At 32.4% G+C, this 20,214-nt stretch overlaps 1 protein-coding gene across 1 annotated transcript; it reads left to right on the plus strand.

Annotated features, from left to right (window-relative positions):
* The first annotated feature begins 3,503 nt into the window (after window positions 1–3,503).
* LOC127083650 (protein MICRORCHIDIA 6) lies at window positions 3,504–15,931 on the plus strand. The gene is made up of 20 exons (XM_051023974.1): window positions 3,504–3,746; window positions 4,120–4,494; window positions 4,774–4,848; window positions 4,943–4,977; window positions 5,509–5,587; window positions 5,727–5,816; window positions 5,901–5,976; window positions 6,974–7,052; window positions 7,820–7,948; window positions 9,367–9,465; window positions 9,549–9,650; window positions 9,734–9,883; window positions 10,055–10,144; window positions 11,840–11,891; window positions 12,039–12,150; window positions 13,310–13,401; window positions 13,582–13,640; window positions 15,017–15,096; window positions 15,292–15,334; window positions 15,566–15,931. Exons 2-20 carry the CDS (start codon window positions 4,128–4,130, stop codon window positions 15,656–15,658), a joined length of 1,902 nt encoding a protein of 633 aa, XP_050879931.1. The 5' UTR covers window positions 3,504–3,746; window positions 4,120–4,127; the 3' UTR covers window positions 15,659–15,931.
* Window positions 15,932–20,214: the final 4,283 nt, after the last annotated feature.

Here is a 20,214-nt window from a genome sequence, read left to right on the forward strand (position 1 = left end):
GAAAACCAATTAAATTTATTGGCTTTGTCAATGCGTGATTTTATTTCACATAATATAACAGACCCGTTTGTTTTGGCTTTTTTTAAAAATAATTTTTTATAGTGTAAAATATTTTAGTGTAAAAAAAATTTACAATGAAATTTTTCATAAAAGTTTCAAATGAAAATTTGGTTTGAATAGTTATTCTTAAAATGTTATTTTAGATATTTTATCATTTTATGGAAACTTTTTTTGAATATCAAAATTTCAAAAAATCACTTAATTTTGAAGCTATTTCAAATAGTTTTTCATAAAAATCATTTTTGAGATACAATTTTTTGAAAAAATTGTGATTTTGACTATATTTTGATCTTTAATAATGTATATTTATGTTATAGAATGAACAATTCAATCTTTTAATTTATAAAAAACAAATTTAGAAAAATTTATAATATTTTGAAAAACATTTTTGTAGAATCAATTTTCAAAAATACAAAGAAAAAATCTATTTTTTTAAAGCTAAAACAAACTTGCCCAAGATCTAAGCAAACTCTATTGTAAATAATAGTTTAAGAGTTTAGTAAAGGGATTAAAGAAGAAAAATGGTCAATAAGACAGGTTAATATAAGGCTTATGAAAATTGGTACACTTTTCATATACTTTCTCTTTACATTCTAAATGTTTACTTCCGTTTCTTGTTTTATTGTATTTGTTACTAGCACTTTTTAAATATCTATATATTTTCTTTTCTGTATTTAGAGATGTTTCTTGTTTAATTGTATTTGTTACTAGTACTTTTTAAATATCTATATATTTTCTTTTTTGTATTTAGAGATGTAATAGATTATGATTTATTTTGTATAAGATGTTGTGATAAACACAAAATAAAGGGTGATCAGATGCAATTGCTTAAATCTGAAATATCATTCACAAAAAGAGTAACACACTACATCATCCATTCAAATCATTTTTATCTTCATCCATAAGCACAACTTAATCCAAAACCACATGTGATTTAATTGAAATCCTATACTAATACTTAAATCTTATATATAATTTTTAAGTTTTATTATATTAATACTTAAATCTTATATATAATTTTTAAGTTTTATTACATTAGTAGTTAAATCTTATATATAATTTTTAAGTTTTACTATATTAATACTTAAATTTTATATATAATTTTTAATTAAAAGTACCAACAAGGACTCTTTAAACATTAATTAAAATTAAAAAAAAATACTAACAAAGCAAAACGGGTCTAATCAGCTGAACATGTTCGTTTTGCCCGTACTTTAGTGCGAGGCGGGCCAAAGATTTAGACCCTCACCCTCTAATGTGTCTGTTCCGTCCCGTTTTTTTCGCGGACTTTTGCGAACCACGTGCATTTACATAAATTAGTTTAAATAGTAACAAAATTGGTGGATGTGAAAAGTAGACCTACATTCTACTATACTACTTTTTTTGTTTTATAAAAATTATTCTATTTTAGCAATACTTAGTTTTTAAAAAAAATTACTAAATATGATAATTTTAATGATAAAACTAATATTATATTACTTACTAAATATGTTAATTTTAAGAAAGTGATTAAATATGTTAATAGAATAGTTGAATAAAATAAAAGTTAATAAATAAAAATAGTGTAGTAGAAAAATAATAATAAATGTATCGGTGTACATAAGTTGGATCTATCCACAAAACTCCGTCAAATCCAAAAAAAAGGATTAAATCGGGTAATTGGATAAATATGGGTTTAGAAACTAAAAAACTCATTAACAAAATCTTTTTTTTTTTGGTAAAACGATACTCAAACTTAAAAAACTCACAAATCCACTAATCAAATATTTATTACTACAATTTTAACGATTTTGATTAATATTAACTTATTTGTTGCAACTTTAGTCTCTTAACATACTATTTTAGTGAATTATGACTTTAACTAATTTTGAATGTTTAAATTTTATAGTGATTTTGATGTTAATACAATTTTATGTCATGCATCTTTAGTTTGTTGCTAGTATTTTATGATAATTTTTATTAGTTGATGATATTATTTATTATTTTATGATGTTAAAAGATAATAAAAGTAGGTTATCTAATTTTTAAAATAAAAATAAAAATGTTAAGTAGTTTTTATATAAAAAAATATGATCAGTCATCATTTAATCATTTATTCTATAACAATATATAAAGAGAAAATTTGGTTTTTGTGTAGCCTATTTTTCTGGAAAAATTTAGTTTTGGTGTAGCCTATTTCTCTATCAATTTTTTCCTTAGATAACTTACATAATAACTTATATTGAAACCACTACTATCAACTTTCACATAACTTCTTACTATTAATTTCATAGATAACTTCCGTTTAAAATTAACATTAAATAAAATAATACCGTATATATTTTCACGTGTGTTCATTAAACATTAAAAAAACGGACAGACGGGTACAGAATGTCCGTCTGGATACTAGTATTAATAAAAGAAAAATTACTTAAAAAATCTATTATCGAATCCAATCCAACTCGAAAATTAGTGAGTTTGTTGAAACCGACTTATTGGTGTAACGAGTGACCATTTTACTTCATCCATCCTTCAGTTAAACCTAGCGCCCCATATATTTTCATAATTCTCAAACTATCCATTTTGAGTAAAAAACACGATTGAAATTTTTGATATTCATTATAAATTTTCAATAACAGATCAAATTTATGGTAGTCTATTTTAAAAAAAATAAAAATTAACATATCAGATTTTTCAATAAATCAGGTATTGTTTTTTTTTGAATTTTTTTTTTAAATTTCGATAATTCATATTCAATAAACAATTTTTTAAAACTATCAAAAACTATTATAGGTTATCGGAAATTTCAAAAAATACTTTAGTTTATCTGAAATTTCGAAAAATGTCGTAGTTTACCGAAAATTCTCAATAGAGTAAAATTTTTTTTGATTTTTTTTTTTTAAAACTCTTATATTTCTTTAAAAAATTTATAATAAACACAATAAAAAATTTCAATTTTTTTTATATGGGCATAAACGTAATAGTGCCACTATAAGGGATCTTATATTTAATTAGAGGGTTGTAAACCAAATGTTCTTGTATATGAATTGAATATTAAGTTCAGTCAAATCCAACTCAAATCAAATATTTTTTCTGTATTGAATTTGATTAAACCCATCTCAAATCGGTTTATATATCCTTTACTATTGATATTACCCCGACGGTCAAACCCATCTCAAATCGGCTTATATACCCCTTACTATTAATATTACCCCGACTGTCAAACCCAATTTAAATCGATTTATATACTCCTTGCTATTGATATTACCTCGACTGTCAAATCCAATTTAAATCGATTTGTATATTCCTTAGTATCGATATTACCTCGATTATCAAATCCAATTTAAATCGATTTATATACCCCTTACTATTGAAATTACCCAACTCTCAAACCCAATTTAAATCGATCTATAAACACCTTACTATTGATATTACCCCGACAATCTACCTAGTCAAAGAACAATTATTTTGTGAAAAAAGAGTAATATTTTGACCTAAAATAAAAATTGGACAGCCACTGTCCTTCATCATTGTGTCACTCTGTTAAAGTTTAACTCTAGAGTCTGTGTGTGCCTGCATCTGCATCCGCATCCGCATCCGTCGCTAGCGGACACACTCTCTCTCCCTTCCCCTTTCAGCTTCACCAACTACTATTTCTTCTTTTTTCCTATTCCATCTATTTTCCTTTCCCCTTTTTAAATTTTCTGGTAAGTTTCTAAATTTTCTTCTGCATTTTGTTCCAAACCCTAACTCTCAACACACATTCCGATGTCGTTTCAATTCGCTTCACGCACTCTCTTTTTTTTTTTCTCTTCTTCGATTCTCTACACTCTTTGATCGCTTCTTGCATGTTTTCTTTTTCCGAAATCACGTCAATACCCTTTTCTGTTTTATAACAGGAAATTCATTTATTGTTCTTGTTTAATTCTTTCAACTTTATATGTAAAATTGCCAATGCAGTTTGTTGAACTTAACTTACTTGCATGTTTAATACTTCATATGTTATTCGTTGAATTTGCTTCCTATTTTTGGGTACTCTATGATAATCTTATGTTTTTATATGATTTACTTTGTTTATAGGGTTAATTATGGGGAGTGTAGAGATTATTGATTTATCTAGTGAGGATGAAAGTGATAAGGCTGTTCCCGTAGCAGTGAAATTGGAGCCAGGGTGTGCTACGGGGGCTGAGAAAGAGCGCGTGACTGGTGGTCGGCGACTAGTCAAATGTGAGAAATCTCGAACTCAGGCAACTAGACAAGATGGTGATGAAAATATAAGCTATAGTGCCCCGAGTACAGGTCATAGTAATTCCAGTGTATTGGAGCAGGGGCCGTCGCCAATTGATGATACTGGCATTTCCTATGCATCATCCATTTGTGCAGCACCGCTTTCCAGACAGTTTTGGAAAGCTGGGAGCTATGATGACGGGCATGGTTCTCAAATTACAGCTACAGGTATATATATATATACTTAAATTTACATATGTGTGTGTGTTAGAAATTGATAAAGCTCACTATTTGGTTCCATGGTTTTAACTTCCCTGCACAATCTTCTACCAACCATGTTTGTATAAATGTTAAGTGTTGACAGATTTTTCTTTCCATTTGACTTTTGCGAATTGTTGTTTTCAGATATCACATCCTAGTTGCTAAGCTTTTTGCCTGTAGGTACATTTCATTGAGTTTTGTCCATTTCAGAATTCTTATGCATTTCTTTTTTTTTTGGGGGTGCAGATGGAAAGAACTATCTACATGTACACCCCATGTTCCTTCACTCAAATGCAACTTCACACAAGTGGGCATTTGGCGGTATGTTCTTATTCTAGTAATCTATGCAGACTTGTCCATTCTCTAGGGCTACACCTATCTTTATGAATATTTATGTTTGTTTTTCTGTTTTCAGCCATAGCAGAGCTTCTTGATAATGCCGTTGATGAGGTGATTATTTCTGTTGGTTGAAACCGAGGGGAATTTATTCTCAATATTCTTTGTATTGAGTGAATGAAATTGTTAACTGTATCTTACACTACTCTGGTATTTATACTAGAATGATCTAACTGACTCAAGGTCAGTTAGTTACACAAGCTGTTAGCCTAGATGCCGACTAAGCATTTTCTGTCACAACATTTTGGTTACAATAAGAAGCCTTCGGCTTGTTTAGGCTATACTCTAGTAAGCTGGTGTGCCGTTTTCTTGTCATTTGTAGCATCCTGAGTTAGCTATTGGCAACAATAGTAGATTGTCTATTGCTTTGTGATACTGGCATTTCCCGTGTGCCAGAAATAGTTCATCTTCTGTAGATGTCAGTATTTCTGATTATTCTTCTGCCTCAGTAGCTCTGGTTCATGTTTATTCCAATATTTTTTAATCGTCATTGCATAGGTTATTGTTACAAACCATCATTTCACAACTACTTTTGATTTTTGTTTGTACTTTATATTGCATGGTTGGCATTTGTTCTTAGGATAGATCCAAAATGGGGCTACCTTTGTCAGTGTAGATAAAATTTCAAATCCAAGAGATGGAAGTCCAGCATTGTTAATTCAAGGTATGCTAGTTCTGGAACTCTTCAATATAAGTAGTTGGAAGTAATTTTGGTTTTCAGTTTCTAGTATGTGAAGGAACATGCTTGCACTGAATACGATCAATCTAATTGTTTTGATATGGTTCCAACACTTCGCAATCAGATGACGGGGGCGGCATGGATCCGGAAGCAATGCGTCGCTGCATGAGTTTTGGATTTTCAGATAAAAACTCAAAGCTTGCTATTGGGCAGTGTATGGATTGTGACATCTGCAATAATTTTGTTATTCTCTTAAGTCTCTCATGTATTATATATTATTTTTAATTTGATGTTCTAGATGGAAATGGCTTCAAGACCAGTAGTATGAGGCTTGGTGCAGATGCTATAGTCTTCAGTCGCCATCTGAATAATGGGTATGGTTAAAAAAAATGAATATATGACTTTATGATATGTTATTATGTTGGTCTAGGTAATATGCTTCTTACTGTATTGACAAAGAGAACCATTGCTCTATCTCCAAGATAGAGTGATTATTAATTATTTGCATTCTGATTCTGTTGGCCATGCTTACAAAGGTGCATTTAATGCAGACTTTCCAAAAAGGATCAAAGGTGGACCCTTTCCATTTTTAGTAAAAAGGAAGTTTTCATTATAATAAAAAGGTTAAGAATCCACCCTTAAGACCATTTTTAGAGGTCCATATTAAATGTCTGTCCAATTCATCTCCTTTAAATAATTCACTGCCCTGATTGGAAAAACTGAAAATTAAGACACCAATTTTGTTCTCTTTTCTGTCTATAGCCTTAGAAAAATGTGAAGATATAATAAGGTGTTTTATAGCATTGAAACTGTTGAGAAGTCCCACATTTAATGAGATATGACTTGGACACATGTTTATAAGTGTTGGCATTTTTCACCTTATAAGCCAATTTTGTTGGTTGAGTTAAGTCCAACTCACTTTTTGAGATGATATCTGAGTCTATCCAAAATCTGTTGGGCTACCCGCCACTGGGATACTCGGGTCACAATCCAGATGTCTAGTTCCGGGCGTGGGTGTGAGCGGGTGAGTTGAGAAGTCCCACATTGGATGAGATTTGACTTGGATGTGTTTATAAGTGGTGGGTAGTCCTCACTTTATAAGCCGTTTTTGTAGGGTTGAAGACCCAATCTAAATTTTAAGAGAGATAATTTAAAAAGAAATAAGAGAAAATCTATTCTCTACTATTAGGGATTTAATTTTCTGTTTCATGAAGCTGTAGTCCAATGCCAATTTATTCTATATACTTTTATTATTGATACTGTTTTCCCACAAATGCATCCATATCAGCTAGACAACAATATGTGAATTTATGTGGGAAAAGTGAAATTATTATATTGTTTCTCTTCTCTTATTGTTTATACCTTGATCAGGATTTTGACTCAAAGCATTGGACTTTTGTCATATACATTTCTGATGCAAACGCAACTTGACAGAATAGTAGTACCAATGGTAAGTGGTAATTATCATTCTATTACTACATAAAGGTTTTGATTCAAATCAATCTCACCAAACCCAGACAGTCATCAACTCAGTTGGGGTAGTGGGTCACATGGCTACACTTGACGGCCCAAGGCTACTCTTGAGGCCTAATGTTCGTGTAGGAGGGGACGGGAGTTAGTTATGGAGAGATTATAAGTTGTTTTGTAGGAAGGAAAGGGAGAAAGAATGTTGGGGATACTCTGACTGTTAACTGAATTGCCAGGGGCTAGAGATTATTTTCTTAGCTGGGACCTTTTTCTCTTTATTACTTTCCTTTCTTGAACACTCATTGCAATACAATTTACTCTTTCTGATATCAGTAGCTGCCAGACTATATAATACTAGTATTATAGAAGACAACCATTTTTGGCTACTTACATGTTATTAGCATATTAATGCTATTCTAGATATTAGTGGGCCCACTTTCCTATATTTTTCTCTCGTCAATTATTATGGCGGTTAAATATAAAGTGTTTGAGACTTGGTATTTAGGAATGTCTATCTTTAGCTTCGTGACATGGTATCAAGGCCTTTGTGGCCAAGTAGTTAGTAGTTTGTTCCTCATTACCCTCACTCTTCGATATAAAGTTGAACTTTAACAAGCCTGGATACTAGAAGGGTCATTTTAGATGATGATTTGATGCATTCTTTGCATTTTTCTTTGGCTGATAAATTTGCATATACTGAAGATTATAATAGTTTCAACTGACATTGCTAACTAATTTTGTCAATTTCAGGTGAATTATGAGTATAATACTTCAACTTCATCGTTGGATGTATTAAACGGCAAAGAACATTTTATGGCAAATTTAGAATTGCTGTTGCGTTGGTCACCATATTCATCCGAAGCAGATCTTCTGAAACAAGTCAGTTTTTATGTTTCCTTTCCACCCCTGATAATCGGCCAACTCTTTCAGAACATACCAATGATTAGTGTACTTGTTTTTTCCTTGTTGTAGGCAATAACTGCCTAGCATCACACACCTATTGTTTGGTTTAATACCTATTGCTTTCGCTCATGTTTCTTCTTAAATTTGGCATATCTTTATACTGCAATTCAATGACTCTTGAATGCCAAATTGTAACTGTTTTATTGTTTTGTTTAAACCAATTTGTTGAGATAATAATTATTTTACTGAAATTACATGGTGTTCAACACCTAAATCGACGTATTAATTGGTTTTAACCTTATTCTATACACTTTCGTTCCACCACGAAGATTCTTTATCCCTAGATCCAAAACCTCCGATTCTCCTAACGTCTCTTTTGCTACTTTTTTTTTAGTCCCCTTTGCCTTCTTGTCTCACATATCATCTGCACTTCCACATGGCTCCTCAAAACTTCCCTCTAAAACCTTGTGTTGGAAGATTCTTTGTTTTTCACCCTTCAAATGTCACCACTTTATCTGTGGAACCCGATTGTGGCCTCTTCTCTCTGCTCTCCTCTTAACCCTTACATCCATATTCAATACTCTATTGGGTAGTCAAGCTCTCTCCAGGTATGACTTTACACCAAAAAAATCTTTCTTTCTGATTGGTTTCCTAATGAGAAATAAATCTATTTTAGAACATGTCACCCCACTCTTGTATGTGATCAAGCACTGCTCTCAATTGACGAAAAATATTAGCTATAGTATGATCTATAATTGACGAAAAATATAGGATGGATTTACCCAAAATTAACTCCTCGAGGCCACACACCCATGCAAGCCCTCAAAACCTCTCGATGCACTTCCAACCCATTTAGAATCCCCCACCTAAAAAACTTTTCTCCTAGTGGTATTTCCTGAAAATTTTACTTTTTTAAAGGTATCTTGCTAATCTAGTACTCTTTCAAATAAAAGAAACACTCATTCTTGCTAATCTAACCAATGACTTCATTGCCACTGAGGTCTGGGAGCTCTGAGTTTGTTTACCACTACTCAGTTTTTTCCATGTGCTGCCCATTGTTGCACGTAATTTCGTTCTTTTCATTGGCTGACAATTCCGTCCTTTCCGTGACTTAGAGAACCCTCTGCACTCCATGTTTGTGGTCTGTTACCCTTCCAATTTATTTAACACCTCTCTCTTTGCAAGTTGGGAGTTCCGATGCCATTCATCTTCCCTCTCTTACAACTATGTAGTTCGAGCGAAGCTTCTCAACAACATCAATTATTGAGTCCATTTTCTATCAACTACTTTCTAAAGCTAGCTTTATTAACACGAGTATATTGCATATAAAATATATGATACTCATTTATACTTATAGCTTGTTTTGGCTCACTAGATATTCATCACTCATGCAGTTTCAAAACATGGGATCTTACGGTACTAAAGTTGTTGTCTACAATTTGTGGTTCAATGATGAGGGAATTACAGAGTTAGATTTTGATACAGATCCCGAGGTTGTATTTGTATTTTATTGGCTTTCTTTTTAGCCCTGTGTTGAGATTTCTTTTCTTATGGATATATTTATTCTCATATGCAGGATATTCGCATTGCTTGGGATGTCAAGAAGATCACTACTAAACCTGCATGGAGGAGAATCCAAGAGGAACATATTGCAAAAACATTCCGTTACTCATTACGTGTATGCTTAAAGTATTAAAGTTGTACCTATGGTCTGGATCGAATGTTGAATTTTATGGAGTCTAATTTTCTCATACTGCACAGGTGTACTTGTCCATATTGTACTTGCGGTTACCAAAAACTTTCCAAATTATATTGAGAGGGCAAGCTGTAAAGCCACATAGCATTGCTGACGATCTTAAACTTGTTGAATTTGTCAAATATACACCGCAATGTGGTGGTGGACCTGTAGAGGTTATTTCAAACTTTTGAAATGTTTTACCTTATATACTATTATATATCAATTGAGAGGATCATTTTTCTTTTGCTATGGAGGAAATCTTATCTTGTTCTAGCTATACTTCCCCATTTTTAAAAAATAATAAATTATTAATATTCATATTATTACTTGGATTCACTTTGTAGGAACTTTTTGTAACAATTGGATTTCTTAAGGAAGCCCCTCATGTCAATATTCATGGTTTCAATGTATATCACAAACATCGGCTGATACTGGTAATTATCACCCTTAAATGTTATAACATGCTTAGTAGGAGGCAACTTTTTTATGCGATGGTTGATCAATGGATTGGTTACTTGTTATGCAAATTTGTAATATTTGGCTGTGGTTCGTAAAGCAAATTGCTTTGCTTTGTGTTATTTTCTAGGTTGGAAAAGGTGGGTGGTTGTCAAACCGGCACATATAGTTTCCGTTTACCTTGATCAATGTAGAATGGTAGCATTCATAGGTTTGGCATAATCATATGATTTGGCAATTTAAAATGGGTTTCCCGATTACCATATATTTTAGTTAACTAGTGTGTTTCAGGATATTATTATCCATTAGTCTTTTTAAGGTATATATGGTATTCAGGAAATATACATAATTATATTACCTTGTGTGTATTGGTAAATTCACATTGTTAGAAATTCTGCCTTTATCGCGGTCCTCCCCTAGCCGCCTAATTGCGGCATTTGGGTTGGCCTTCATTGCAACCTCCAACACCTTCACTGTGTTGGGTGTGAAAGGGCGAGTTTAGTCACTCATTACCTAGAGATATGGTTTGTGTAGTGTTTACAAAGCTTGAGCAACCCTCACTTTACAAGCGGTTTTGTATGGTTGAGTTAGTCCCAACCCAAATTTCCTAAGATGACATCAGAGCCTATCCTAGATCTTTTATAAGATTGATTTAGGCCCAATACAAGTTCCTAAGAGTCTTAATACACATGAAATCCAGAATATATATTTTTAAAATGATATGTCATCAGTATATTTTCTACCTTTCATACTAGCCCGGTCTTAGTTGCATGCCATGTACACGGCTATAAATAGTTTTATACACTGATATTACTATATTAGGCCTCCTACCCCCTAATTTTTATATTATAGAAGGTTCACTTGCATTTTGGCAACTTGCACCTAGACCTTTCTGAGAAGCTGACTTACACATTAGATATAAAAGTGACATTTTACTTATAAAGAACTGTTATCAAATGTCAAGGAAAAGAAATGGTAATTGATTCTATATTGTAGTTAAACATCTACAAGGAGAGAAAATTGGAGTTCATACCATAAATCCAGGAGTCTTAACTTTTCAATTTTATGATAAAATAGATGGTTTTAGTTGGTAAATAAGGCTAAATAGGAAATATTGTTTGATTGCCTAGCAGTGATTAGAATATATTGGTTGATAACAAAGCATGCAATGAGAACTAAAAATTGTATTTATTTTTTGAGATGATAAGTCATATATTATTAGAAGATAAGTGTTATAAATAAATAGAAGGATAGAACCTCCGAATGAGCAAATTTTATCCCTGCACATTTTATTAAGAAGATGCCTGAAAGATCTAAAGAGCCATGTATTGAGCACAAAAAAAATGCCTTGAACCCAATTTTGTTCTATGATAAACCCAAGAGACATGTCACTGTAAAAATCACCATTTTAAAGCCAAAGACACCAAAGAAGTGAGTTTATTTCCATTCAATTTTTTCTGTACTCCGGTTGAAGCTTTAAAACTAAGCATTATAAGTTTCTTTGAATTCAGAATGCGCTAATACAGTGTATCAAGTACTTGACAAGTAAAATTCAAACTTAGCACTATCTATTACTTGGATTTCTTTCTCTCCGTAAACATTGTCCTGTATTGTGTTCTTTTTCCCTCCACCCTGCTAATGCTAATGTTATTGTTGACTTTTCAAAATGTCAGCCATTTTGGCAGGTTGTAAGATATTCAGACAGTAGAGGCAGAGGAGTTGTTGGTGAGTAACTCACTACTCTGCAACGACAAGTTCTGGTTGACGTTTATAGATTGTTGTCAATTTTTGTTGTCCCACTGCAAAATAACAGAACTCTTATAGATATACTGAATCCGCAAGGGGGTCCTAACTATGTTAACCTTGTCATAGGTATCATGCAAGCAGATTTTGTTGAGCCAACTCATGATAAACAGGATTTTGAGAAAACTTCCTTGTTTCAAAAGCTAGAAGCGCGATTGAAGTCAATGACATGGGAGTACTGGTATAGTGTTTATGCTTGCATTCTCTATTTATGCTTGTCCTGCTCCCACATCCTGTTTCACTCTCACATACTCTCTACTTTTGAAACACGCAGGTATTTGATTTGGATTAATTGGTAAATTGTCATGTCTTAACCAAAACACATGTATTATTTAAGAAATAGTCGAATTTTCCCATAACTCCTTGTAGATAATTGATTTTTCAATCAGATCCTTGTGGTTTAAAAGTTTTAATAGTGTCCTATTGCTTTTGGTGATTTTTAATTAGGCCCTTTAACCATCATTATCATGTTATGTATGAACTTACCTGAAAGTTTGAGTGAATTATGAGGAATAACTTAGCTTTTATTAAATTACTAATATTAATAAAATGGTTTTTATATATTTAAAAATAACATTTGTGCTTAACCTTCAGAGTTGTTTTGGTGTCCAGGATAAGAATTACTATAATTATAATATTAGTGATCCGTTCATTAAGGCAATAGTATAGGATTAGCTTGTCCAGTTTGCCTATCCCATCGTATTCATTCATGTAAATCTTTTGCTAAATGTAGGGTTGGGTCAGAAATGATTAGCATATGATATCTTTTCTCACTTTTTCAACCTTGCCCTAACTTTCCTCTTTCTTTTTCTTTCCCTTCTCTCATGGTGGCACGTCCTGGCCGTCCTCCACCAACAGCTTAACCGCCTCCCAGCACCACCCTTCACTACCATTGCTAGGCAATCTATGTTCTCGGAACCCTTAACCTCTAACCCCGACACACTATTGCCTCCACTCCCCAACAGCTTTCACTCCAAACACCATCACCGTCATTCAACAATACCCTCTGCCACCAGTGGTGTCATTCTTCACTATCACTGCCATTATTGCACTCATATTTTAATTATTGCTGCCACCTATTTGGTGGATATTTGGGTGCACATTAATCATTAGATGGGATAAAGCTTGTCAAATTCATATCAGCTCCTACTTTAATACAACTATTTTAATTAACGATCCTTGTTATCATATCCTAGACACTAAATGCACCCCTAAAGTATTAGGACCTGATAAAAAATTTAATAAAATTATAAGGATATGCAGTGATTTTACCATAAAATAGTTTTATTATTTTTAAGCGTTAATATCTGACATGTACAAGTCTCTCTTTAATTCTGCAGGGATACTCATTGTAGACTAATTGGGTATCGGCAGGAAGTTAGGCCTCGAACTCCAGTTACCCAACCACTTCCTTCGTTGCAGAAGTCACTTGGTATAGATAATCATTCTTACTAAACAAAAATTTCTTCCCTGTTTTCAATAAAAATATAGTATATTTGAATTTTGAACAAAACAAAATGAATCCTCAAAGCAGATCCGAACAAATTCTGCCTTTGTGGCATCACTAGTATATCCAATTTCATCAAACTAATGTTGCTTCATTGTTATTCAGGATATCATAATAAGAGAAAGACAGATGAACTGATAGACCTTCAGAAGAGGAAAAAACAGGTCTGTATTGGCTTGGTCATTATGTTGAGATATCTACATTTTGTCCGTACTTATTATTTTGAGCAAACTTTTCCTATAAATGTGTTCTAAAACATTTCATAGTCTGTTTGGTTTCAAATAATGTTTTCACTTGTTTTGTATTTCAAAGATTTGTTCATAAAAAACCTTGACTAAAATTGTTTTCTGTGTTTCACTTGTTTTCCATACAAATCTTTGAAAGCAAGAAACAATGTAACCTGTGTTAATAGTATCTGATAGTGGCTCTATAGCTGCAATTGAAAGGATAAAAAACAGTATACAAACCAAACAAAAATTCAAACAGAATATCCAAAGGCTAAAAAATAGCAAAAAAAATTGTTCAGAATTAAAGTGGTAATCATATTTAATAATTATGATTAACTTTGTTCATTTGTCACCAACATTAAAAACCAAAACCCAATATAACCTAACTACCAATTAGAAGCTTTCAACGTAATCCTAAACTCAACAGAAAACCAGATGATGTGTTATCACAGGAGTAACACAAATTCTCGCACATAAGAAGGAGAAATGCAGAAAAGATGCTTGGAGAAGGCGTTCTCGAAGAAGAAACACAGAAAACTAGTGATCTAGAAGAAGAATATTAAATAAATAGGCCACTTAAAATACTTTGAAATGATCAATATACCCATAAAAATAAATAGAATGATTAAAAATCAGGGGAATTTGGAATGTTCCTCCCGTGCACCCTAATCTCAGATGCAAAAATGGGACTGTGCCGTGAATGAAAATGTGATTTGCATCTGCATCTGCTGCACCCGTTGAATGGGGCTCTCTGACCGAAGGCTTCACACATGACTTCGCCTCCGATGTGTGACTCTGTGATCGCCTCCTATAGCAGCGCGATTGACAATAGATGCGACCATTTTGTAATTTAATAGGTGAAATTGTTTTTGCAGCCCTAGTAGAAATTTAATCGTACTAGATTAGTCCTTGAAATATTTTTTCTCAACTAAATCTTTTATGTATCATAGCATGCACTACATTCTCCTATTTCGAGTTCGTTTAACTCTGATTAAATAAAGTCCATGTAGCCATTATTGATGCTGGCTGATGTGTGTCTAACGGTGGTTATGTGGCCATTGGATGATTCATAGTGTCCCCACCGCAGTTGGAGCATTATAGTACCAATTTGTCCTTTTATTGAAACACACATATGCTCCATCTTTTCTACTTTACCGACATTGTTTGGTGTATAGAATGTTTTCCTCAGTACTATAGAGAGTAACCGCCCATTTCCACTTTGATTATTTACTTGATTTCCATGGACTTCATAATCTGCAATATAGTTCTTTGTAAAGTATTTAATTCCATTTCACCCCTTGCATTTTATGTAGATCACCACAACTCCTGCAGACGAGGTAGTAAACCCAGAGACCATAAAGTTGATGCAAGAAAATAAGAAATTACATACAGAGTGAGTGTATATCTAATTACTGCCAGTCTGCTAATTCTTGATTGTAAATAATACTGTTTAGCAAGCTAATCGGTTTCATTCTCTTTTATTTTTATTTTTTTATTTCAGCAATGTTTACCCAACTCAATTCATTTCTCCTATTTTGAATTACTAATGGCAGTTATGTATCTTATTTGTACTCTTCTTTCCGTTCAGATGCTCGGAATTGGAAAAGAGAGGTGAAGAACTTAATTCCAAGGTAATGTTTGGTTTATGACTTTGATTTTCCTGTTGCCTAATTTATAGAGAACAGCTTTTGTACATTGTACTGTCGGTTGAGTAATATTCGAAGAATTATTGAGTACTAGAAAAGAAGACACAAATCTTCACCATAAATTATATGGTTGAAGTTTGTATCCCTCAAGTGTTTGTAAAAAGTGAATGTTTTATTATACTTGGAGATCCAAGAGTAATGGTTATGATTGTGCAGGTGGTGGAGCTTAGAAATAAAATAGAGGAAGCCCAAAATGATTATATTCGGCTTTTAGCTGAAGTGCAGTCTTTAGACGTTAAAGAGGAGTAGCAGTAGTGTAGCTGTAGTTCTTGCCATCAATTTTTTCAGAAGTAATTGTATGTATATAGCTCAATCTTTTGTAGTCCGGGGCTCACCAGTTTTACGGGCACATTCAAGGAATACAGGGGCCGAGACCCGGCCCGCTTTGTATGACCAGTAAGGTTTTTGCCCCAAGTTTTCTAGGCATCCTTTGCTAGTTAGTGTAAGACTCACCCACCTTCTGAACATGTAAAGCACTATGGAACATCATGGCCTATGAGCAATTAATCATTTGTTTCAGTCGGGCGTCTTTATTTAATTGCTTTTTTGGTGTGCTCGTGCATGTCTTGTTACTCAAACTAATGCAGAACTCATTACAAAAACTTATACAAAAGGATTGCTTTCAGCCATCACCATTTAGTAATTATTGATTGTTTTCAGCCATCAAAAGAGTGGTCTGAGTTTGAGTTAATCCCATCCCAATTAGAAATTATTTGGTTCTGGAAATCTCGTTCATAGTGGCATAACTTCGGTGATTGTGAGATGTATAGTTTCCCTTGCCTACCTATGACTAGGCGTAGGCCAGGACACCAAGTGGTATACGTTTGAGAATGTTGTATAAATTATAATCACTCTTGTAATCAAATTGGCATTGCAACAACTTTTTAAAGTATTGTAACAATTTTCCTCTCGTTTCTCTAATCTTACACGGGATCAGAGTCTAGTTATCTGGTTATATATGTTAACAAAATCACCTCCCATCATCTTCACCCGTGAGTGTAACATCATTGCAATTAGTGACATCATCCTCTACCTTAGATCTTTCCATAGTCATGTTTCAGTTCAAGGCTTATGAAAAGTTGGATGAAAAGAAGAACTGTGTGGGGCCAACAAGTGGAACATATGATCAACATGCGCAATTTGTAATACTTTCTTTTCTTCCCTTGACAAATTAACTGGAGTTGAAAATCATGCTTATCGTTCATGATCCACACAAGATCAATGGCTATTATTGTGGTTTCAACCTATGATATCGGGATTCATCATGTCTTGAGTTGTTAGTTGTTTTCGTGATCATCAATTAAAGGATCACATTTGCACACACTTTCAAAACTTGGTTCATGCTCGTGCAAGGAAACTTAGATTAGAAATGTGTGCCACAAGCCATACGAGATTTATTGATGGTCGTCAATTACGGGATCACATTCACAAACACTTTTGAAACTTGATCCGAGTAATCTTAGGTTAGAAATACGTGCCACAACTCTCACAGATCTATTGATGATCTATGGAGGATCATCAATTATAGAATAATACTCATACAACTTTCAAAACTTGTTTCATGGTCGTGCAAGGAAACTTAGGTTAGAAATGCATGCCACAAGGCTTTCTCACGGATCTATGGAGGATTATCTCATTCAATTTAAGTCCATAATTGGTTCTTTAACACCAATATATGACCCTCTTCCAGCTCCGCATCATATAAATGTAATTCTTGAGGGATTACCACAATATTTTAGTCTTGTTATGTCTCTTATTGAAAGCAAATTCGAATTAGTTTAATTAGATGAGGTTGAAGATATCCTCCTTAATACATGCTTTCAACAAAAATTGTGCATACAATTGAATCACTTGAGATTTTGAGTAGTTTCTTTCTTTTAGTGTAATGTAATTATTTTTCACTAGATGTTTTTTTTTAAGTGCTTTTTTCTTTGTTTCTAAAAAATATTCTCAAAAAAGAGTTGTTGTGGTACATTGTATTGTAAAGAAAAGTAATTCCACAACCTTGTACTCAACAAGAAGAATTATTGTGCACTACTTGACTAGTATGTCGCACATAAAATGTACCTTTGTATCTTGTATAATATTGTTAGTTGTCTCTTAAATTTGATTTTATTGTGTTCGGGGGAAAATTATAAAAGTTATTCTTTAAAGGATAAATTTCTTAATTATTCATTGATTGGTCATTAGAGGATAAATTCAGCATAGGACAACAACTTGGTCTTCTAAGCAAAATGGTAAAAAGGTTGACTATGTAATATTGAATTAACTAAAGGATAATGACGATAGTTTGAGTTACTCTTAAACCGAGGATACCATTGAAAATATTAATTATAAGGTAACTATTAAAGGAGCTACTAATGTAATACTATAGGATTTATCAAGTAAGCTGACATGTGCTTACTATATAGTTGATGTACACTAATATAGCCTACTACTAACTATAATTGTTTGTTTAATTTAGTTATTTACAATTAGAACATATCTAATATCTAACACCTTGTAATTAATTGACTGACAAGTGTTAGTTATCGATGAAGTGAATCCAAACACGAGAAAAAAAGTGAATTATGATATTAGGGTTTTAAAAAAATAATTGATTTGTAAAACTTTGATTTTAAAACACATTTACGTCAGAAGATAGAAGAGAGTTGAGAAGGAGTAGTGAGTTATATCATGGTTCGGCGTGAACCATTTGGCTTACTCCAAGTCTTCAATAATTTTTCTTTAAGATCTTTACTAAAACAATATTCCATAGGATCAACCCAAATAACCTTTCATAACAACTTAAACTTTTGCACATGAACAATTCAAAATCCTTACCGCAACAACTAAAGATTTTATATAAACTACAAAATAACATTAACTCAAACATTTATCATATTTAACTTGCAAATTTCAAATTCAATACAAATATATCATAATAAAACAATAATGTTGAATGGATACTTTCAGCACAACACCAATATAATAACTCTCAAAATGAAATTCTCACTCTCTTGGAACTAGTAAAAATAAATAAATGATAAAAGAATGAGAAAAAATGATAGAAGAGTTTTTATTAAGATAAAAATGATGTGTTTTGAAATGAGAGTAAACCTCCTTTATATAGAAAAAAATCTGACTACAAAAAGAAACAACCCATTGACCTTTTTTTAAGTTTCCTTTTCAACTTTTAATTGATTAAAACATATTTTAATTGATTATTCCAAACCAAAATAGGAAGTTTAACTTTTGACATCACTTAATCGATTGAAAACCTTAATTAATTAAGAGACGTTACACTTTGATTTATTTCATTAGAAAGAACTCTTAATCGATTAACAAGTGCATTTTACCTTTCTAATTGATTAAACAAGCTTCTAATCAATTAATCACTAGCCTGAATTGACTTTAAGAAGTTTTATCAAAAGATAACAGGTTTGAAAATACTTTTTGTGAGTGTGGGTGTGTGCTTTGCCTTAGTCCATCAAGACTTATTCTTGTTCCTTTCACAATTAAGCTGACCAAAACTTCGAAAAACCCTAAGTGCATGACCAAGCGATCTTTCATACTTTCACACATTTAAGCCTTCAAGCTTTAGTATCATAACTTCAAGTCTTCAAGTTCCTTTACTTGATTAAAAAATGTCTAACACTTTCATTTGGAACTTAATATCTTTGACTAATAAAATATGGTATTTCTTCCTTGATTGAAGACCATCATTAGGAATCATTTGAAGAAGCTTCATGGTCAAAACTATTTGATATATGTCATCAATATGATCAAAACCAATTAACATATGTTATAGAATTGGTAGTTTTCATTATCAAAACCATAATGTTACCTACGCAACATATATAACTACATCCTCCTCCTTTTTGATGATGGTGGTGCATCTCCTATAGAGGTGGTAAAATAGAAGAGATAAATAAAAGATTTGGAGTGGTTAAATCTCCCTCATAGATAAAGATAGTATATTCTATTCCTTTGAGAGTATACTTCTCTCCCTTTGTCATTATTGAACAGACAAGAAATAGAAGAAAAGAAGAAGAGGAAGAAGTAGAATAATAATAATAATAATAATAATAATAATAATAATAATAATAATAATGAAAAGAAGAATAAACAAATAGGTAACACATAAAATCCAATAATATCTCATATCGAATGAATGAGTTTTCTAATAACAAAGTGAAAAAATAAGCATATAGAAATGTTGGTGTAAGCCCTAGAGGCCAATACTTTTGGTACTTGTATCGAATTATTTATTAATAATAAAAGGCTTTTTCCTTATTACGTTTGTTTAATAAAGTCCCTAGAATAGCTAGTCCGTTTAATGTATCAAGTGTAACTTGATCATGAGATCACATTAAACATAAGGACACTATTCTTAAAGTATCCGTAGCCGAGCTTTACTGTGAAGTGGAATAACATTAAAGCATTAAGACTATTATGTATATAGAATGATGATCACATCTCATGGATCATGGATAATGAGTTATCAAGTCTTAAACATAGGTATGAATATTAAGAGTAATATTTATACTAGATTGACCCACTATGAGGATACTATATAGAAACTTATGCAAAGTGTCATAAGTTATTCTCATGGTGATAATGGTGTATACCACCCTTCGACCTGAAACCACTATGGACCCTAGATGTAGAGTCAAGTGCTTTATTATTGATCAAACATTGTCCGTAACTGGATAACCATAAAGACAGTTGATGGGTACTCCACCAAGCATGCCGAGGGACATGAGTGACCTAGATTGAATTTGCCCATCCTGCGTAACAGGATAAATATCTATGTGCCCAATATT

This window comes from Lathyrus oleraceus, chromosome 5 (assembly GCF_024323335.1).
Source record: "Lathyrus oleraceus cultivar Zhongwan6 chromosome 5, CAAS_Psat_ZW6_1.0, whole genome shotgun sequence".
Classification (NCBI taxonomy): domain Eukaryota; kingdom Viridiplantae; phylum Streptophyta; class Magnoliopsida; order Fabales; family Fabaceae; genus Lathyrus; species Lathyrus oleraceus.